This window comes from Lipophrys pholis (assembly GCF_963383615.2).
Source record: "Lipophrys pholis genome assembly, chromosome: 7".
Taxonomy (NCBI): Eukaryota; Metazoa; Chordata; class Actinopteri; order Blenniiformes; family Blenniidae; genus Lipophrys; species Lipophrys pholis.
The window spans coordinates 9433384-9453834 of record NC_137638.1 but is presented as its reverse complement, the minus strand read 5'-3'; the positions used below and the strand labels follow the sequence as shown (position 1 = coordinate 9453834).

The 20451-nt window shown below is 43.1% G+C and overlaps 2 protein-coding genes across 5 annotated transcripts in view; one reads left to right on the top strand and one right to left on the bottom strand.

Moving 5' to 3' along the window:
* The window catches only part of taok3a (TAO kinase 3a), a 75258-nt gene extending 59287 nt beyond the window's left edge, over positions 1-15971 (top strand). For all 4 annotated transcript variants that reach the window (XM_080467061.1, XM_080467062.1, XM_080467063.1 and 1 more), the window contains 7 exons: positions 6461-6697; positions 7560-7688; positions 8869-9072; positions 9487-9726; positions 10226-10438; positions 10876-11058; positions 15236-15971. In XM_080467061.1, the coding sequence (XP_080323187.1) occupies positions 6461-6697; positions 7560-7688; positions 8869-9072; positions 9487-9726; positions 10226-10438; positions 10876-11058; positions 15236-15397 (1368 nt within the window). In that variant the 3' untranslated portion in view covers positions 15398-15971. The remainder of the gene's footprint in view (positions 1-6460; positions 6698-7559; positions 7689-8868; positions 9073-9486; positions 9727-10225; positions 10439-10875; positions 11059-15235) is intronic.
* A 1694-nt stretch (positions 15972-17665) lies between these two features.
* pebp1 (phosphatidylethanolamine binding protein 1) lies at positions 17666-20396 on the bottom strand. The gene is made up of 4 exons (XM_080467065.1): positions 19863-20396; positions 18852-18961; positions 18647-18747; positions 17666-18022 (listed from the first exon to the last, which is right to left on the bottom strand). The coding sequence occupies exons 1-4, from the start codon at positions 19995-19997 to the stop codon at positions 17805-17807; spliced, it is 564 nt and encodes a 187-aa protein (XP_080323191.1). The 5' UTR covers positions 19998-20396; the 3' UTR covers positions 17666-17804.
* Positions 20397-20451: the final 55 nt, after the last annotated feature.

Below are 20451 nucleotides of genomic sequence, written 5' to 3'. Positions count from 1 at the left end.
AGCTTTGGTTCTGAGTGTGTGCATGTGGTTAAGTGTGTGCGTGCTTACCCCGCCGGTGACCCAGCGGTTGAATTGTGTCAGGTCTTAAACCGAGACGTCGGAGCACCCGATCGGCGAGGATGTGCGCGCGTGCTTATGTAAGCGAGCGTACGTCCTCACGCTGTCCTTGACCAGAACATGAACCGCCGGTAGTCCAGGATTGTGTGTGCGTCTTTTCGTTGTCAATGCTGTGCTTCGTTTGCATTCACACCCCTGTTGGCGGTTTCATATTTTCTTGTTTACACATATTTTTGTTGTCGTATCGATCTGACGCTTGTAGCGTCTTGTGACTTTCCTGTGACACAAATGATGTACGGTCGTGTGTGAACCCAGGTGGAAGCATCATATTTCCATTTTGCAGAGATTTGATAAAAGAAAAAGAACCTGACGTGAACTCATCTGCCAAAAAGACTCTAAATCGACCAAAACTTAAGAGTAAAACCATGAAATTTCACTGAAGTTCAGTGTGAAGGTCCCATGTAACCTTTCTGTAATCGGCAGTTTTGAACACAGAAGGTTTTCTTTTCTTCCCATTTAATTATTGTAGAAGCCTAAAAAAGGTATGACAAATATTTGTTATCTCTCCATGTAAATTCAATCCAATGCTCTTGGTTCTAAGTCGGGGATGTTAAACATAAGGCCTGTGGGCCAAAACGAGGCCGCAAGAGGCTCCACCCCAGCCGGCTGGTCCTTTGACATCACTTAGATCACGGGTGTCAAACACATTTTAGTTCAAACAGTAAGTTTCAAAATACTATTGGATTACAAACAGAAGATGAACCTCAACATTCAAACTTATGCTCTTGATTTTATTCTTGGATATTTTTTCGCTGCAGAAACCCGAACTAAGTGTTACACTGGAGTATTTTAAAGGGTTAGGTAGCATTGTTTTTTCTAAGCCGCTTAAGGTTCTGTCGGATAGCCTGTTATTCCACTGAGTAAGCAAATGTTTTACAAAACAATGTCACAAATAGTAAATGTCTAACCTAATTTTAATGCTGACGGTGGAAATTTAGGAAAAATAACTAGTTGAAGACATAAATACTGAGCAGTTAAAAGGTACAGTATTTACGCTCTGTGTGTGTCCCTATTCTTTATCTTAATATCTAAATTTTGATATCCTCTACTTTCTGAAAGTAAGGAAGTGCAGTTTATTTTTGACTCGCAAAATGTTTTGTCACGAGTCAGCGCTTACAGGAAACACAAAATCAACAATTCACAGTAGATGAAAATAGCACGAATCAAGCGAAAAGAAGAAACGCTTCCATGGTTAATAAGCCGTGCAATAAGCGGCTGGTGTGTGGATCAACACATCCCAATCCAGAGTTCATAGTTCTTTCAGGAAAAAAAAGGTTATCTTCAGGGTATGGGTGGATAATCTAACCAAAGTGGAGGAGTTCAGTTGTATAGAGGTGTTATTCAGGAGTAATTGCAGATTGCGAGATTGGCAGCAGTAATAATGTCTGGACATGGGAGCTAAGCCAAGACGCAAAGCTCCTTGCTCACTGATCGGTTCACATTCCTACTTTTCCGGAGGGTTAGGACCTTTGGTTATTAAGAAAGGCCTAATGGCCTAATTAGATGTACACAATACACATCCAACTGAGATGGCCGATCACTCTCAGAAAGATTGTTTAGTTCTCTCAAGGTTTAAGGTCCTGAAGTTGTGATTGGTGTTGTTTAAATCTTAGCAATATCTCGGTTTAGACAATCCATTCATCCTATGTAACCTTCTGCGGGTTATGTTGGCTAACACTAAGTACATCTAAGTCGTAAATCTTTACTGCTTTCTGATATTTTTTTCCCACAGTGAAAACCAGTGTAGAGATCTTTCTTAAGAATCCATGTCCAGTCATAGGCAACCATAGGATTTCTAAAGGAGGCCTTACAGAGCTCCTAGATAGAACAACACAATCAGCTGGTAGTAAACACAAACCCAGAGCCTCAATGTCAGAGGTTTCGATATATTAGGCTCCACTTGTTATTATCTAAATATGTTCAAATCATTTGCTTCTTATCTGGAACCTCTCAATAAAATTTGACGGCCTTTAAAGCGTCACAGAAGTGGGAGTGTACTCATTGTTTTATGCTCAGGGATTCAGTTTCATTCGAGAAGCTCGTCAAGAGATTATAAGATAACATTTGATTTATCCCATGTGAGGAAATTCAGATATCAGCAGTTCCAGCAGTGATACACTCATAAGAATTTATGATGAAAACACACATTAATACTTACAACATACATAAATAAACACTGGAAAGATGAATGATGAAGAGGGAGAACAGGAAGGGAGAGAGTACTGTACCCTGAGGAGTTCCTGAACTGCACTCCATCACCTCAATAGTCCATGAGGTCCAGCCAGCTGACACTCATTTGGGGGCATAGAGAAGATCCAAAAGGCCAACTGACCTGTTTCATTAATGTTGAAATGACTGAGTAGGAAATAAAAGGTTTTATTATCTGCTCATTGTTAGTCTTTGTGAAAAGATGCTAATGACTTCTTAATTTTCTACTGTTGGTCTCGGTCTTAGGTTGGACATGTCTCCTTAGTTACATTGCTCTTCAACATCTGGTTTTTCAGTTCACTTAGTAAGCTATTCAACAGAATCTTGCGCAGCTTGAGGGTGTAAAACAATATCAGAACTGTCCTTTATCATATAATGCTACGTGAATTTCGGTTTTTGTAACAGTGAAGTTGTACAGAAATATCCTGAAAATGAAATTGAGGACATAATAAGTCTCGTCCTGCACTTGTACGATAATAACTGGTGGCAATTTTACACAGCGATGGACAGTTGGAGGGGTACATGGAAAGGCCATGAGATTATAGGAGGCAGGAAATCTTTAACGGTGTCATATTAAGACTGAAAATGCATATAACCTCAATTTACTGAGAATGCAATTGCTCAATGTCACAAGAGCCATTGTGCACTCCTGTAAATTTGCCTTTGTTGTTTTGATTCCTTATTCGTTGTTTTTTCTTTTCTCTGATTTTTTTTTTTTTATTTCTTTATTTTTTCCAGAACAATTCTGGTGTGTTATTTATCAATTTTAAAGTGAAGCACTCCTTGTTAATGGAGTTTGGAAAAGAGGCAACATTGTGTGTGCGCCTGCGTGCGTGCGTGCGTGCATGCGTGTGTGTGCTCGTGCGCGTGTCCTGCCCGCCGGCACTGAAACGGATGACATCATCCTTCTCTGCCGTCCTCAGATCGGCCTCGGCTCGCTGAGGCTGGAATCAGCAGGTAGACAAAGGGAGGAGAGAGGGAGAGGAGAACAGGGGGTCCAGATGGTGAGGGGTGGGGGGGGTGACAGATCGCATGGAGAAGAAAGAGGATGGAGAAGGAGAACAGCAAAAAGTGAGGGAACGCTAACGAGAAGGGGTGACAAAGAAAGGAAAAAGAGGAGGTAAAAAAACGCACTGCTTGTAATTGGTCGCGTAAACATTCTAGATCCTGAGTGACGATTCGATGATGGTGACGGAGAAGGGGAGTAAGAAAAAGACATGGTTTAGGACAAAGATGACAGATATCGTGGTGATAAGAAGGACAGACAGAGACAAGGACAGATAAACAAACACAATGGAGACAAAAGAGCAGCGCTTATCAAAACCCAGACCGACAAAGAAGGACGAAGCCCGTCTTGGCTTACAGTCTGATCTGAAGGACAAGATGAGCCACAGAAGAGGTAAAACTGAAGAGATGGGACAGATGAAAGAAGCTGCATGCCGGAAAAAAAAGAAAAAAAAAGATTGCAGAGTGTGGAAATATCCCAGGAAAAAGGATGCGGAAGGAAGGGAAGCTGGGAAAGTAGTCAGTGCGAGGAAGACCAGGGGTTATTGTAGGTCATACAAAGTCACAGATTAAAGCCTGAGAAGGGAAATGAGAGACGAGATAAAATGCTTCTCTTCTTCTGCTGCTCCAGTCGCCTCCTGCTACTGGTTACAGGCTGCAGCTTGACAGCCGGTGAGCCAGCGGCAGATTACAGTCAAATGCATCAGAACGTGCCTCGTCCCCAATCAGCTTTTCCTGCAGACATTTTAAGCACATAACTCACCGCAGATACGCTTTACTGCGATACTCTCCATCCAGCAGTCCCACAGCCGAACACAAATAAGACTTTAGTCTGAAGTTGAATGCCAGAGGCGGCACGTAAACTCACTGCACTGATTCTGTGTTTGTGGCCCGGAGAGAAACATGGGAGCGAAGAGGCTCCTGCACACGAGCATCAACAGGAAAACGGGACACTAAACAAAGATCTGCAGAGGCCTTTTTACCTCCCACTTCCAGTCTGATGACTTCACCATATGTTACTATACATCTGCAGCGACTTTCTAAATACAGCTGTGGCTTCCCCTACAACCCCAATCCCCCCCACCACCAAAAAAAAGTCGGGACATTGTGTAAACAATATTCAAACCTTTTCTTCCACTAATCGTAATGCAGCATATCAAACCCTGAAATGTAGAAATCTTATCAAAGTTGTAACTTTTGAACTGTGCAAAGTTTTTCGGCCTTTCTGGGGAAAAATGCTTGTATTAAATCACAGATTACCATTAAAAATACATTTGATTGGCTCTCGATTGACAAGACAGCAGAGGACAATAACTCAAATCATTCAGCCAATGTCATGAGGAACTGTAAAAAAGAATTAATAATCCTGGAAGTGAAGTAGTGGTGAAAGAATTAGAGCCAGCCTTCACCAATAGTAGATCTGTACTTAGTTTCGAGGAAACTTCTAATGGAATTGTCTCCAAGTAAGAATTTTCTTTTTTTTTTTAATCTACTAAGCATTGTCTTGAGCAGCTAAAATTTAACTGTTATGCTTCTATTTTTGAAGGTCCCATTGAGGGACCTAAACCTTTTACATAGTATTGTTAATTCAGAAGGTCAGGACAAGGGGACGCTCACAGAACTTGATACGAAATGAAGAAACCAACACTTGTAGATCGAGAAGTTAGAATAATTTAGTTCAATATAGTGCTTGTCTTGGTTGATTAGAGGTGGTTTTCATTTGATCTCACTAAAACATTCAGCCTTATCCTGCACGCTCCTTCACCATGAATATGATCTCCTTTCCAGTCCCAGAGCCTTGTGTGAAAGAGGCCGTCACATGACGTGACTTGGCCCTTTGTAGCAGTGTGCCGGGTGGCAGTGAGGCGAGTGACTAGGATTGGGAGGCTCTATTACAGTAGGGGTATTGATTCAGGGCAGATTAAGAAGAAGGGGGAGCTCAGCCTCCCACCCTCGATTTCCCCATAGCCCCCACCACCACCCACTCACTCACCCACCTCGCCTTTCCCTCTGGACGCTTCTGTTTTACTTTTTTTTTTCTTCTTCTTCTTTAAATTTAACTCTCTCCCAGTCACCCTCCATCTGCTGTTTCTGCACCCTTATCACCCTCCCTCCCCTAATCTCTCGGCCCGCTCCTCTCGGACCCCCCCCCCCCCCCCGTCCAACTTCTCTCACTCTTACTAAATGAGGTATTCATGTGACCCACCTGCTGTCCGCCGCTTAGCGTTAGCCCCACTAAAGAGCCGCTCTGTGCTCTTGTTGGCCCGAGGAGTCGGCCTGCCTCATTCACAGTTCACACGTCTGCCGCCTCGGCTGCTGCGTGCCCAGGGCGCGAACCAAGGAGGAGGGAGGTGGTCGGGTTCAACGTCCAGAAAGGGGGAGGGGGGGGTGGGGAGACTGGGGGTGTATCTGGGTGGCATCGGAGCTCAGACCGCGTTCTGTCGGGCATAGGATGCTCCACAAGGTTCCTGGATGCTGGTGCTCTTGGCTAAAGTCGCCATCATGTTTGGCCTGAGGAGTTCAGGTGGAAGCTACGAGAAGATGCGGAGCGAGTACTACCTAGACGTGGAGAACCCTTTCTGCCCTCAGGTGTGTCAGGTTGAGGTTCATGTTTTTTGTTTGTTTGTTTTTAAAAAAAAGATTGTGACGTTGAGAAATGTCTTCAAGCATGCTATGTGAGTTTGTTTATTTCACATGAAATATTTTCTGTCGCAGCTGTTTATTGTTGTTCATGTGACTTTTTTTTTGCTCAAACACATTTGAGGTCTTTTTTCGGTGGCTTCTATGAGGTGCCTGTGTGTGTGTGTGTGTGTGTGTGTGCGATGGGCCGATGAAAGAGCTTTTGTGTGGCTCCCTTCGTGGATTTCACAACATTTTTTCCAGTGTCTTTGTTTCCCATCCATCGCTCTTTATTTTAGGACTGTTTTATTGCATTTGTTGAACTGTAATATTTAGCAAACCCAATCAATTTTGATATAAGTCCTCAGTTAAGATTACCTGTTGAGTTTTATTATGGGTGCACATGATGCTTTCATACGGGTTCTTCTGCCGTTTACTTTTTTTTTGTTGTTGTTGTTGTTGTTTAATCAAATCAAGGCCTCTCCATAACTTTTCCCCCCTTTCTCCACAGGTGACCAAACAAATCCACGAGCATGAGCAGGAAAGCGAGCTGCGGGAGCAGATGTCGGGGTACAAGCGCATGCGGCGGCAGCACCAGAAGCAGCTGATTGCCTTGGAGAACAAGCTGAAGGCCGAAATGGACGAGCACCGGCTCAAGCTGCAGAAGGAGGTGGAGACGCAGGCGAACAACGCCTACATCGACCTGGAGAAGCTGGCCAAACGCCACGCCGTGCAAACTGAGAAAGAGGTGGGACTTTGTGTTGGAGGGGGGTCGGGGGGGTTACAGAACGTGAGTGGAGGCATAATGCTGCGACTCCTCAGGTTTTTTGTTTTTCCGCAGATGATCACGCAGGAGTTGAATTTACAATGAGGAGGTTTTTCTTTGAGAAAACTACATTGCCATATTTGTAGCTTCTGTTTTAAAGCTTGTAAAATTTAAACCCTGTTTAAAAAATATATATATCATCAACCTTCTACCTCAGTCTTACATTTCAGCGATGAGGGAAGTTTTGTTAGCCCTCTACACGCTGCCGCCGTCCATTGATACGATGAAACGCACGAGCGAGAAGTGGGTCACCGAATGTCACGCTCTGAAAAACAAGCCGCATATCTCTGTGATGAGCGGTTTGTACAGACGAGCATGTGCAACTCCTCAGACACATAAACACACATCATCTCTCACACACACACACACACACACACACACTCTCTTCTGAAGGTAAACCAGCAGGTTACTTGGTATTTTATTAGATTATGACTCAATCGCCCAGGCTCTTGTCAGAAAATAGGTTGACTTAGTATTTCTGGGATTCTTCTGCAAGATCTTCCACTCGTCGTTACTGAACATCACATCATGTTGTTATTCACTTTTTAAAATTATTTTATTTTTTTTAACCAAAACCACTTTACAGTTACACAAATGTAAGAAAGAATTTCAGGAGGGGTCAGAAAATATTCAATATTCTACGATAAAATTGACCAAACAGGTGGAATACAAGTCACTGAATGACGGTGTTTGTTCACACGAGACCGAGCGTGCGCCTGATGACCGCCTGGACGCTAATCTTCAGACCCCTCGCCTCTCTCTTCTCTCCTCGTGTGTCCTGCAGATGAAGACGGCCCTGACAGATGAGAAGAAGTTCCAGCAGCAGATTGTGGCCCAGCAAAAGAAGGAGCTCACGACTTTTCTGGATAATCAAAAGAAGCAGTATAAACTCTGCAAAGAGAAGATTAAGGAGGTGCGCCGCGTTTTAATTGTTCTCCTCCTCACTCCCCTTTTATTACGCCTCTCTCGTGTGTGACACGCAGCCTCGTGTGCTGTTTACCGTTGAATCAGACTCTCCCACACACCACCGTGCACATTCAGAAGCTCCAAAGTAACTTGTGTTGAGTCACTCTCAGCCTACTTACTATGTACTTACACATGTATACACACACACACACATGATCATTGGGGGCGAGCCATAAATCCATATTCGCTGTGGAGCATTTGTGTGCCTCCACAACCTTGAAACCAGAGTTCAGAGAGTCCCCCTGTGGCTCAGGAGTGTGATACGCTGTGTTTTCAGTTACAAGACGAGTGACCAAAAATTAGGTCAGCGCAGTAAAAAGAAAGCATCGCTGGCTGGGCGAGATATTTCCCACCAACTGAGGGCCTCGAATGGAATTAGACACCACAGAGAGCAGGAATCAGGCTCATGTGTTAAGTGCATTAACGCCAGTCGTAGATTACTTTAAAGCCCATAAAAGAGGAGGAGTACTCATACTGAGACGCGTTTGGACTCTTTCCAGTTCCAGTACTCCTCTGGCTGTGCTTGTTGTTTGTAGTTCCAAATGAAAGGTCGGCGAGAGTTTGTTTTTTGTGCTTCCTCCTCCTGAAAACACTGGGAATGTGAAGTCATTCGAAGGATGATTCTCCTTCATATTCCAAACATGTAATTGGGAAATTGTTAGCTTTGCGTTAGCTGGAGTCTCATTACAGTTTGCCAGTGAGCAAACTGAGTCTTCAAAGTGTTCCCAGTTTCCTTCATGTGCACGTCAAATTAATCCCATTTCTTTTTGATTGTGAGGGGGTAAAGCACCAACAGCTAACCTGCTTCCTGTTTGAGTGATCAAATTCTGTTCAAGAATTTCTTTTATATAGTTACTGATTCATATTGGTATATATTATGAAAACTAATAAAGCATGTTAGCTTATGTTAATATGCCCTCTGATGTTCCAAGCATATTAAAAAAAGACCATTCCCCTAGCGGTTTGTAGATTTGCACATAAATGCATCTGAATTTCATTTTAAATGTTCTCGGATATCTTGAACTCATCGGTTCTTTAACTCACTGCCCAAAGGAATCGAGCTTTGTAGTTCTCCTTCATTTGCTGGTAATATAACTAAAATTGATTAATAACTGGTTTCCTTTCAGGAGATGAACGAAGACCACAGCACCCCCAAGAAGGAGAAGCAGGAGCGCCTTTCCAAGCACAAGGAGAACATGCAGCACTCCCAGGCCGAGGAGGAGGCCCACCTCCTGGCCCAGCAGCGAGTTTTCTATGACCGCAACTGCCGCGCCTTCAAGCGCAAAACCATGATTAAGAGACACGATGTGGAGCAGGAACAGATTCGAGAGGTGCGTGATTGGACAAAGATTAAAGTTGCATTGGATCCTTCAGTGAAGTGACAAACCTGGCATGTCCAGTTTCTGTGGTGAGAGACCCAACGTGATGTTTTCTCAGACAACAGCAGTGTGTTCCCAACAATTATCCCCATTGTTGTTTAGAGCCGAGGTGTTTTGTTGTAAACTAAGGAGATTTTTACAGAGTAAAGCAATCCAACAATGTTGTAATCTGAAAAGCCGTTAGGAAGGCTTAGAAAGCCCTGAAGCTTTTTGTGGGAAAATAAAAAACAAAACAAATACAGAAACACACAAAGATGCAAAGTGCAATGTTTTTGTTAAATTGTTGTAAGTTGTTGATAGCGATCGATGCTTTAGGCATGAAAAAAAGAATCCCTAAAACCAATTCATAGAACCTCCACCGTATAGGAGCTGAACAAGAAGAAGACCCAGAAGGAGATGGAGCACGCCATGCTGATCCGCCACGACGAGTCCACGCAGGAGCTGGAGCAGCGGCAGCTGAAGACCCTGCAGAAGCTGCGCATGGACCTGATCCGCCTGCAGCACCAAACAGAGCTGGAGAACCAGATCGAGTACAACAACAGACGGGAGCGCGAGCTCCACCGCAAGCACGTGCTGGAGCTCCGGCAGCAGCCCAAGAACCTTAAAGTGAGTGGACGCGGATGCAGGGAAGCTTTTGGTAGTCAGGAAGTGTGTCGTCGTGCTTAAAATGAACCATGGGTTTAGTTCCGGAGGTTGGTTGGGGTTTTTTTTTTTTTGTTGTTTTTTCAATTATTATATGAGCTTTCATTTGTCTTTGAAAAGACAACAGAGATCCACCTGGAAGATGGCGCAAGCAATGAGCAACATCTCTTTGGTTTCCAGTACTTTGGATAACATAGTGATGCAACATGAATGTAATGAAGTAATTTGGGAAATCGAGAGAGAGCATACAACACATGTCATCTCTGAATTTTTGTTTCCTCCTCAAGGTAATAAATCTTTGTAACGTGGCTTTTAGCTTGTGGCATTATGGGGCCTTTCACCTTTAGCAGTAGGAAACTCTCACAGTTGTAAGATACAGATTGGAGTGACCTGGTTAGAAAGGTGCTCTTTAACCGCCTCCGTCCCCCGCTAACCCTCGCCGTTTCCCTGTCCCGTGCTCCAGGCGTTGGAGCTGCAGATCAAGAAGCAGTTCCAGGACACATGTAAGGTGCAGACCAAACAGTACAAGGCCCTGCGCCACCACCAGATGGAAGTTACGCCTAAGGCCGAGCACAAGACGGTGCTCAAGGCCCTGAAGGATGAGCAGACGCGCAAGTTGGCCATCCTGGCTGAGCAGTATGAGCAGAGCATCAACGAAATGATGGCCTCACAGGCGGTGAGTGGAGAAACCTCAGACACTTTTTAATTGTCTGAAAATGAATTATTTATAGGGTTAAGAGAAGTAGGGCAAAAAAATCTTACTTTTTGAATCTTTGTTTTCTTTCTCCCCGGTCCTTATGCTTCCACTGTTCATCTGGTCTTTGTCCCGTTCCCTTCTCCTCCTCCCTAACCCGCCTTTCCACATCGTGTCCATCCCTGTTGCCCTTCTGTTTCCTCCCATCGCTCCGTCACTGCCTCCCCTCTATCTTTCTGTATTCCCTCCTTCTCCTCCCCCTCTCTCTGCTGTGCTTCTTGTCCATGTCCACTCTCTCCACCCCTCACGTCCACGCCTTCCCACCCTCCTGAACATCTTCGTCTCTTTGTGCCGCCGCCGCCCTCACCCTCCCCTCCCACCCTCCCATCCTCGTTGCGGTCCACGGTCGGCCATGTCAGCTGCGTCTGGACGAGGCCCAGGAAGCTGAGTGCCAGGCCCTGAGGCAGCAGCTGCAGCAGGAGATGGAGCTGCTCAATGCCTACCAGAGCAAGATCAAGATGCAGACCGAGGCGCAGCACGAGCGCGAGCAGCAGAAGCTGGAGCAGAAGGTGTCGCTGCGCCGGGCTCACCTGGAACAAAAGGTACAGTGAAGGCAAAATCTTTTTCACGATTTCAAAGAGCTTTACATTTGTTTTCACTGGTCGGTCAGCCTGGCAAACAGAATTTCTCAAAGCACAAAATGCAATTTTGAATGATTGGAATCATCAAAATTTCCCAAAAATGTTTAACGGAATGTGAATAAACAACAGTTTAGGGCTATCTCGGAGATGCTGGTGTATTGTCTTACAGAGAATTGACTCTAAACTCCTGCACGTTTACTCTTGTAATACCACTTTGTACCACAAGATGGTGAATTTTGTTATTTACAAAGTAAAGCTACTCTACAATGAGGCACAACCACTACTCACCATAAGGAGGATGCAAATTCTAGATCTTACAAATTGTAAGGTTCATCTTTAAATTTCTATGTTTTGGTGTAACTCAAAATCTAATAGACTACTGTCAGTCACCATCACCACTCAAAGCACAAAAGTGGCTTTACTTAAGTCTTACGTTCAATATAAGCAATGGAAAAGTAGTCTCTTATTATGACTCTTGATCATCGCCTTTGAAGAAGAGTCATCAGGAATAAAAACATGTCATCTGGTCATAGACTTTAAACACTTACTGATGAACAATTTGTCCATTTGCAGTATTTATACAGTGTCAAACACGGTAGGGCTTCTCGTGCAGACATTATGGTACGACGATACAAAACCTGACCAAATCAAAGTAGAGTCAAAGTTACAACCTATAAGGCAACAGGAGGAGACTCCAGGTCTCTCCCTGTTGCAAGACCAAAATCTGTTCTGACTCCGAAGGCTCTCAATCACATCATATTGTTGGCCCAAGCTGCCGAACAGGACAAGGGCGGAAAGAAAAAAAAAAAAAAAAAAAAAAGTTACAACCTATAGCTGTATATAAAGAATCAAGAAAATCTACAAAAATTCTATAAAACAACCATGTAAGTAATGAGTGGATGAAGATGGATAACACAATGAAAGCAAAGGGGAGACCGAAACATTGAGAAAAGAAGAAGTGATTTAAAACAACACATCTTTGACTTTCTGCCTCCTCAGAAGGTCTTCAAAAGTAGAGAAAATATGATGATATCTTGGCTCAATCTCGGCTTTGCAGTGAGCAGATCCAGCTGGAGGATCTGAGATCATTAGTGTTTTGGCAGTTTGCTGTTGTTATGTTATTTCTCAAGTGCGTGTGTGCTACATTATGATCTTTTGCCGTTCTTTCTATTTTCTCGTCAGAGGACTGACTAGACAATAGAGCTGTTGATTTTCTTGCATTGTGGTATAAAAGTGGCAATAGTGTTTCGGATGGTTGTCGTCACCCTGATGGTCAGTCTTTCTCTACAATGACTTTGTCGCTCTTACCCTGGTTCCCCAGAACGTTAGTGTTTTATTTTCCTTTTTTGTTAGACTGCAGACAGATTATACTCTGGATTAACTTCCCGACTCCATCTTGTGAAACTAACTGGTATTACCACACTGTAATATTTCGGTAATACAGTTTTGGTTTATTAGATGGTCGTAGCTGGTGAAGGGTCCTGTCTGTCAGTTCATCTCTTTGCTGATAATTTGTCTTGAGTTTCTATTTAATAGTGTTTGTACGCGCCACTGTTTCGATCGGACTCTACAGCATCTTGTGCTGCCGATATCGAATACATTCCCGATACTCGTGCAAATGCTCCAAAGGAAATCCACCCAATGAATGAAGCTGGACTTCAACGTCTCAGCCAAGCAGCTGATGAGCTGAGCCACTTAGGAGAAACAATATCAGCTGTGGGGAGCATTATTATGATAAACAGTGAAAAAAGTTACGTTGACTGTTAATTATGCATGTATTAGCATTATAGAGATGAACAACAATGACCGTTCAATAAGAGAAAATGTCTCTTATGTTATGATATCGATATTTGAGTGAAAACATAGTATGACTGCATCCAAGCAGTTAGTTTCAAATTCTGCCTATAAACTTACATTATTACACGAAGACATTTTAAAATTGATGGTTGGTGATTAGAAATCAACAAGTTTAGTCGCCTAATATTTGATATTTGGGTCTTTTACAATTATTGATTGTTGCACCATGCATCCATCTCCTGTGTGTGTGTGTGTGTGTGTGTGTGTGTGTGTGTGTGTGTGTGTGTGTGTGTGTGTGTGTGTGTGTGTGTGTGTGTGTGTGTGTGTGTGTGTGTGTGTGTGTGTGTGTGTGTGTGTGTGTGTGTGTGTGTGTGTGTGTGTGTGTGTGTGTGTGTGTGTGTGTGTGTGTGTGTGTGTGTGTGTGTGTGTGTGTGTGTGTGTGTGTGTGTGTGTGTGTGTGTGTGTGTGTGTGTGTGGCTGCAGCCGATGACGACACAGGAAAACAAACACTTTACATTCACACCTTCGAAAGCTTGTCTTTGGACTGAGGGATGACGATCACAAACCCCACGTCGTGAGAACATGCAAACTCCACACAGAAATGCACACAAGCCCAGACTATATACATCGTTGAGCTGATGATCTCAGCTTGTTTCACAATGTTTTTGTCCTCTTTCCACATCACAGCAAATCTTCTATTTCACAATTTCTCTTGTGGGTTCTTTGTCTGAGTTGGCCGTGTTTGGAAGTCACTCCTTAATGAAGACACCAGGTCATCTTTAATGCGAGTGTTGAGGCGGCGTGCCATATGTACCACGGACATGTCATGTGAGGAGACCGGCCGAGCGCGCGTCCTCCCAGAGGCAGACGTCACCGTCACAGTCTAGTAAGCAGCACTCCGACAACAAAGAGAGAGAGAGACCTCTGAGATGCTGCTCAGATCCAGTTCTGCGGTCCGGTGCAGCCTCGGCGCCGGCTGCAGACATCTGTTGCCCTCTCCTGGCGGCGAGCCGCGTCTGCACGCTGCCTCCGAGATGATGTCATGCTTTTCAGAGGCACTATTGTCCTCGGGTTCGGTTCACGGTCAGAGTGGAGGTTTCCGTGCATGCTCAGTCGCGGCTCAGATTGCCGTATTGCACCACACCAGGCTTTTTATGTGCACCTGTGGATGTGAACGTGTGTGACGTCTGCCTCTCTGATAACCTACAGTCACCTGAAAGTGACTTGAGGTGGATACAGATGTGTGGAGGATGGATGGAGCGGATCGCGGTGAAATGTTGGATCAAAAGACAAAGAGCAACAAAAAATATAAGATGAGATGGAAACGATCAAGCTGCCAAATAATGAAATACTCACTGCCTCAACATAGAAACAGTCCCCTGAGTCAATCCAACACGTAGCTTATATACACTTTTGTGTTAACTTTCTGTTATTGACTTAAAATGGATTCATTTGTAGTGTGCCTGAAGTTAAAACAGTCCAATTGAACCCTCATCAATAGATAAAATAATCCATATATTCATTCAATTTACGCAAGTTCTTTATCAAAGTCTTTAATAATACAATGTTCACGTCTTCCTTATAGGAAAAGCACAGCTACAAGTGTTTTTAAGTGATCAGACTGAGATAAATCTGATCCAAGAAATCATCTTGTTGCTTTAAATGTACTTTATGTAGCGTGTCATGTACCAATCAGGACTTCCTATATGGATAAAGATACAGAAGTACTGCAACATTTTCAATAGCTTCAAAATAGTACAGTTAGTTTGCCTGAGATGAAACCTTGCAAGTAACTATTACTCAAAAATGTTTTCATTTTGGTGTGGTGTGACGACAAAGTTCCAGTCAGATTTTGTTGATTTCGTCTCTGGATTTTTTGGTTTGGAAGTTGCTGCAGCCGCCAGTCTGTCCTCAGGTCAGGTCACTGAGTGTCAGTAGGTTGAGATCAGTAGCTATAATGAGCTTTAACCACTGATTTATTTTAGTTTTTACCGGCGGAGCTCTTCTTAAACTGTGAACAGACTGCATGAAAGAGTTGTTCACTACCGGAGTTCAATTCATTCATAAAAGGTGGAAAAAAGGACAAAATAGAGTGTAAAAATAATCTTTATTTCATATTAATACTAATTTTTAACACTCAATGTAATGTAAATGTAATGAGGGCAAATTCGAAGTATATAGGCGTGACCACCACCACCCCACCTGAAAAGGTAATCTGCTCGCCGCACCACCCTGTGGTACAAAGTGGTATTCCACGTCCAACGTACTTCAACACCGTGCTAAGTTGTTTTGAGGTTATTCAAAGTGCTTTGAGCATATTGTTTTTCTTCATTCTTCTTAGATTGAAGAGGAGCTGGTTTCCCTTCAGAAGGAGCGGACCGACCGGATCAAACACCTGCTGGAGCGTCAGGAGCGGGAGACCGACAGCTTCGACATGGAGAGCATGCGTCTGGGCTTCGGGAACCTGGGTACCCTGGACTTTCCCAAGGACGACTACAGATGAGAGGCCGCCATCCGAGACGCCGCCGTTCTCTCGTGGTCCTTTTCTCTCACCCCTCCTCTTTGACCTGACCTGAGCCGACAGGGCAGATTTTTCACTGCTGCTGACAGCCTCACCTAAACACACTCTACACACACACACACACACACACACACACACACACACACACACACACACACACACACACACACACACACACACACACATGTCCCAGCTCTAGATCCAGCTGGGTGCGTTTCCAGGGCCGGGTCAGATGGGGGCGGGGGGGGGGACACAGCAGGTGGGTCGGAGTCCCTGAAGAAAAAAATAAATAAATAAATAAGAAAAAGACAAAAACAAACTTCCTCCCTTCTCTTGCCTCTCGTGGTGTCACAAAAAAAAAAAAAATGCTGGATAACAGTAGTTGTCATGTTTTATTTGTACGAATAATGATAACATAGTCAGTGTTTCTCGTTTCTTGTGCAATGACGACACTTTGGTGTGACTACGAGTGGAAGGCGAGAGGGACGCAGGGAGGGCAACTAAAAACAAAACAAACAAAAAAAAAAAAAAACCCCAGGGCAGTTCTTTACGATCATGCATTCCCGGTGCCGATCCCTTCCTGTTCTTCTCTACTCTCGAACGACGCCAATAGATAAATAAAATTTTAAAATCTAATCGATAAACCAATTCCTCCCGCAGCCGCTCGTCCCGCCTGTTGCTGCTGCTTCCTCGGTATTTATTCATCAGGAACATTTTCAGGACGAATTTGAATCGGAGCAGAGTCTCGCCATGTACATACCGTCTCTACGATTAAATGTGATTCCTGGATCATGGGCGGGTGTGGATGAATCGTGGTACTCACCCTGTGTAACGTACTGATCTCTGCAACTGGCAGCCAATGTGAAAAATAATCGACATGTGAACTCCCAGCTAGCACAAAAGGGCTTCATGGGGAGGGTCTTGTACTTTGTGTATAGAAGGATTTATGGAGAGCTTTTACTTATTTTCGTATTGTATTTTAACTGTCACTCAAATCTGAAGAGAAATTTTTAAATGCGCTTTTTTTTTTTTTTTTCTTCTTCCCTCTTCCATCTTGTATTAGAGGTGCGGCCATCTATCACTGGGATTTTCATATAATTTTTCTTTTTTTTCCCCTTCTCCTTTTGCTTTTCTGATGAACCAGAACAGTATGATGCTCTATTATTGCATGCACTTTAATTTTTTTTTTTTTTTCCAGGTTAAAAGAAAGCATGAATCTGTCAGAGCTTTTAATTATATTTGTAAATAAAGTGCTCATCACACAAACTCTCATTGTCGTGTTTACTTCATACAACAGAGGGAAGAATAATCCAGAGAACTGAGTTTTAAATATTATACTTGGATAGAAATGGTACAATCAGAGCCACACTTTTTTGTCTCTTGGCAATAAAATACAATTTAAAAGTACAATTTCTGCTTGGTAAAATACTCAAGAGAATCCTGATCACCTTTTACACGTTTTCTATCTGATGTTATTTGACTCTGTGCAACACGCAGTCCGACCTTGTGCATCAGGTTAAAATCTTTTATTTAAGCATAAAAGTTTTTCCATGAACATATCGATTATTGCTGTCCAACGGCCAAAAGAAAGGCGTTTGTGATATGAGAAATGTAAAGCAGCACTATCATCCATCTTTAAAGTTGTGAGTAAATTAGTCATGGTCCAGGATCTTATAACAGCCAATGACGTAACGCCATTTCAAATGTATTAACTTGCCAATAATGTGGTAAGACATCAGAGTCATCAAGAGTTTCCCAAAGAAAAAAGATGGTCATTTGCTTGATAAAGCATGAAAAGAAATTCGCATAAATGATAACTATTATGAATACTGTGAACGCTGCTGTAGTTTGAGCTCAGATCAGTAAACTTTGAGTAAATGTATTCAATCTCCTAAATGTGTACCATTGTGATACAACAGTCTTACACTAAATGTGTTCACACTGTTTTGAGACATAATCCACACTAAAAGCAGGATGAGTGATTTCATACACAGGTCACTACAGCTCTGATGGACTCTTTAAAAAAAAAAATATATAGAAGTGAAGATGATCATTCCTGGCGCCTGCCACCCGCCTCCTTCCATCCGTCCTCCAAATGAGTTGTTAAATATAACTCGGCTCTTCTAATCATTTAAACATTAATGGGAGAGTCATCTAATTATTTCTGACATGAACATTCATCTAATATCTCAACAGGTATTCGGTGAGCTTGTTCAGGAGGACGCAGGAATGACTTTTATAACAAACACAGAAAGGGGCAAAACCAGTTTATTGCAGATTGAATTGAATTTCTGCCAGAGCAGAAAACAAGAACCTTTTAATGGCACATTAAAAAAAAAAAAGACAACTTGGTGGATGATTTAGGATTGAGTCTTTCCATGTTTCTGTTTTATTTTCCCGCCAGCTGCTCGTACAGTTTGGGCACGTAGTCGTCCCACTCGGCCTGGTAGCAGCTCCCTGCCACCGGGGCCTCCAGGCCGTACTTCTGCCTGAAGCTCTGGATCTTGAACTTGCCGCGGTTGTCTCCGGAGCGGTTTGTGAGGACGGGCTCCGAGCAGGAGAGGCTGCCCGGCTGCTCGTACACCAGCCACACATACCTGTGGAGACCTGGGGAGGACAGTGAGGATGGTAAATACTGCACTGCACCACAGGAGGAACACACACACACCCTGTAACCAACAGCTGCAGAAAACAAATTTCTATATTACATAATCCCAGAAATTGGAAATTCAGAAATTCTGGATTAAGAAAAACATTTTAAATTGGTAGAATTTACTTCATTTTAAACACGTAACATTTTGCAAGTTACCAACTGATGCTGGGTCATTCAATCTCGTAATACCACTTTCTACCAGCAGGTGGTGGCAGTGCTCATGTTCAAATCAATATTTTCATGACAATCTCTGGACCCGTTTTTGACCCACGGGCCTTATGTTTGACTCCCCTGATCTACAATGTAATCAAAAAAGTCCTGGGAGCTACAGAATATTTCCAGATCATCGCAAAAATATTGTATTTATCGGTTCAGTTAAAAAAAAAAGTAAATACCAAAAATGTCAGATATAAAATATTGCTTTATTTGAGAAGTCGGATTTTGGATTTTCTTGATCCAAGCGAAGACTGACAGTCGGGGTCTCCAGCCCTCTGCTGTTGCTTCAGTTGTTGGTTTGAATGTCACACAAACACCATCTCCAAACAAAGTGTGAGTATTTTGCCTGGTTTCATTCTTACCGGTTCCTTTGGGTGGACCAGAGCCCACGTAGTCCGACATGACGGTGCCAGACGACACGTCGTTCCCCTTCATGTTGACCACCAGGAAGTGGTGCCACTCCCTTCAGGGAGGAGCAAACACAAGTCTGATCATCACAGCTCGAGTTGACTTTCATTTCAAAGTACTAAATGTTTTAAAGTAGTGCTCTGGTCCGTCAGATCCCACCTGAATTTTGGTTCTTTCCTGCTGGGGGCGTCGGGGTCGGTCAGGGCCAGAGTGTACAGCTTCCCAGAGTCACAGCCGTCCCACTCGATGCAGGTGGGACGATTCTGCACCTGCAATTGAATGTCACACAGATTCAAAGGTTAAAAATATTACACACCAAACACAGGGGGGAAAGCTGTGAGTTACTAAGACTTACATTACTGCAGATATGTTGTATTTTGAGTGTGTTCATTTTTTTTTCTTATATGTAATTTAACTCAGTACAGTTCTAACCTAATGTCAAAACATGTACACAAAAATCACAGTGATATTTAAACCTTACCTACATTTACAGCCAGTTAAGTTTCTTTTTCAAAAAGTTATTGATCTTCAAAGTAGAGATTTAAATGAGTACTTTAAGTATTTTGAACAACAGGTTTGAATCTTTAGTTACATCTAATTAAGATGTTATGAGAAGAAATATTAGGGTGTGATCATTAAATACAAAATGCGTTCAATTCCACAAAGTAAGAAAAACCAAAGTTGCACATTATCGATGCTTCGGTTGATTTACTGTATTTTTTGCACCATGTTTTTCTTGATTTTTTTTTTAAATGAGAGTGTTAAGTATATTTAAATAAAAGGTTAAGTAATAATTTCCATAAGCATACCTGTCATGAAAACGTGCGTATGTTTTGTAAAGCAAATATATGTAGAAATCGATGTAAAGGGATTAAATTAAGTGATTCATTCCTATGAATGGCCTGATGCTCGGGTCCTCCTGCAGTCCCAGCAGGCACCGGGAGGAGGCGCCGTTTCTCCGCTGCAAGAGCTGCACAACACGCTGTAGGAGTTATATAACAGAATTCATTGTGTGCAAGCAGTTGCACTAATAAAGACGCGAATCAAGTCTGAATGAACTTCTAAATAAAGTTGCACAAATCGGCGCTTTCGACACAAAAGTGTAGAATGAAGCTACATCCACGCGGGAGGCAGCGCCGCTAACTTAGCTTGGTTAGCCGTGTCACCGACCTGGGTGGGAGTGAGCACTTTGCCGAGCTCGTCGATCTCCAGGGATCCGTACTTGACCGTCAGAGGCTGGGCTGGCTTCTCCTCCACCTCCTGCAGGGCCAGAGGGCCGCTCCACTGGCTCAGATCCGCGGGCATCTTCACTGTTTACAGGCGGACTGTGTGTCGCTGCAGCTGACCGAGGAGAAGAGCCTTCTGGAGGTGCTGCGTTCAATGATACCCCGGAAATATTAAAACTCTTAAATGGAGCGGACTCGGCGGAGCGCCTCAATCAATCTGTCCTTATTTCTATTATTAGAAAGCAAAAGTAAGCCAAAGTGCTCTGCAGGTGATCAACGAAGACGAGAAGAGGATAAAAGCATACAGGCTTGCAAATGCATGAAATCACTTATAAGAAGCAACAACATAAAACATGGAAATTAAACAGTTGAATAGAAAACCAATGGTTTGTAAAAGCGACGTAATGTATTTTCTCTATTTGGGTGGGCGGGGTGAAATAAAAATATGTGAGAGATCAAGATTTGATAAAAATTGTACGTTCACCCCACTCATACATAGTAGTAATACATTAGATGTATCGTTTTTTATTATT

What these genes read in the sequence shown, in the direction of transcription:
- pebp1 (XM_080467065.1), bottom strand. Translation starts at nt 19,997, where the DNA reads ATGCCCGCGGATCTGAGCCAGTGGAGCGGCCCTCTGGCCCTGCAGGAG. An exon ending in AAGTGCTCACTCCCACCCAG is followed by an intron (nt 18,962 to 19,862) that starts GTCGGTGACACG and finishes ATTCAATTGCAG; the next exon opens with GTGCAGAATCGTCCCACCTG. An exon ending in TGGTCCACCCAAAGGAACCG is followed by an intron (nt 18,023 to 18,646) that starts GTAAGAATGAAA and finishes TGTCCTCCCCAG; the next exon opens with GTCTCCACAGGTATGTGTGG.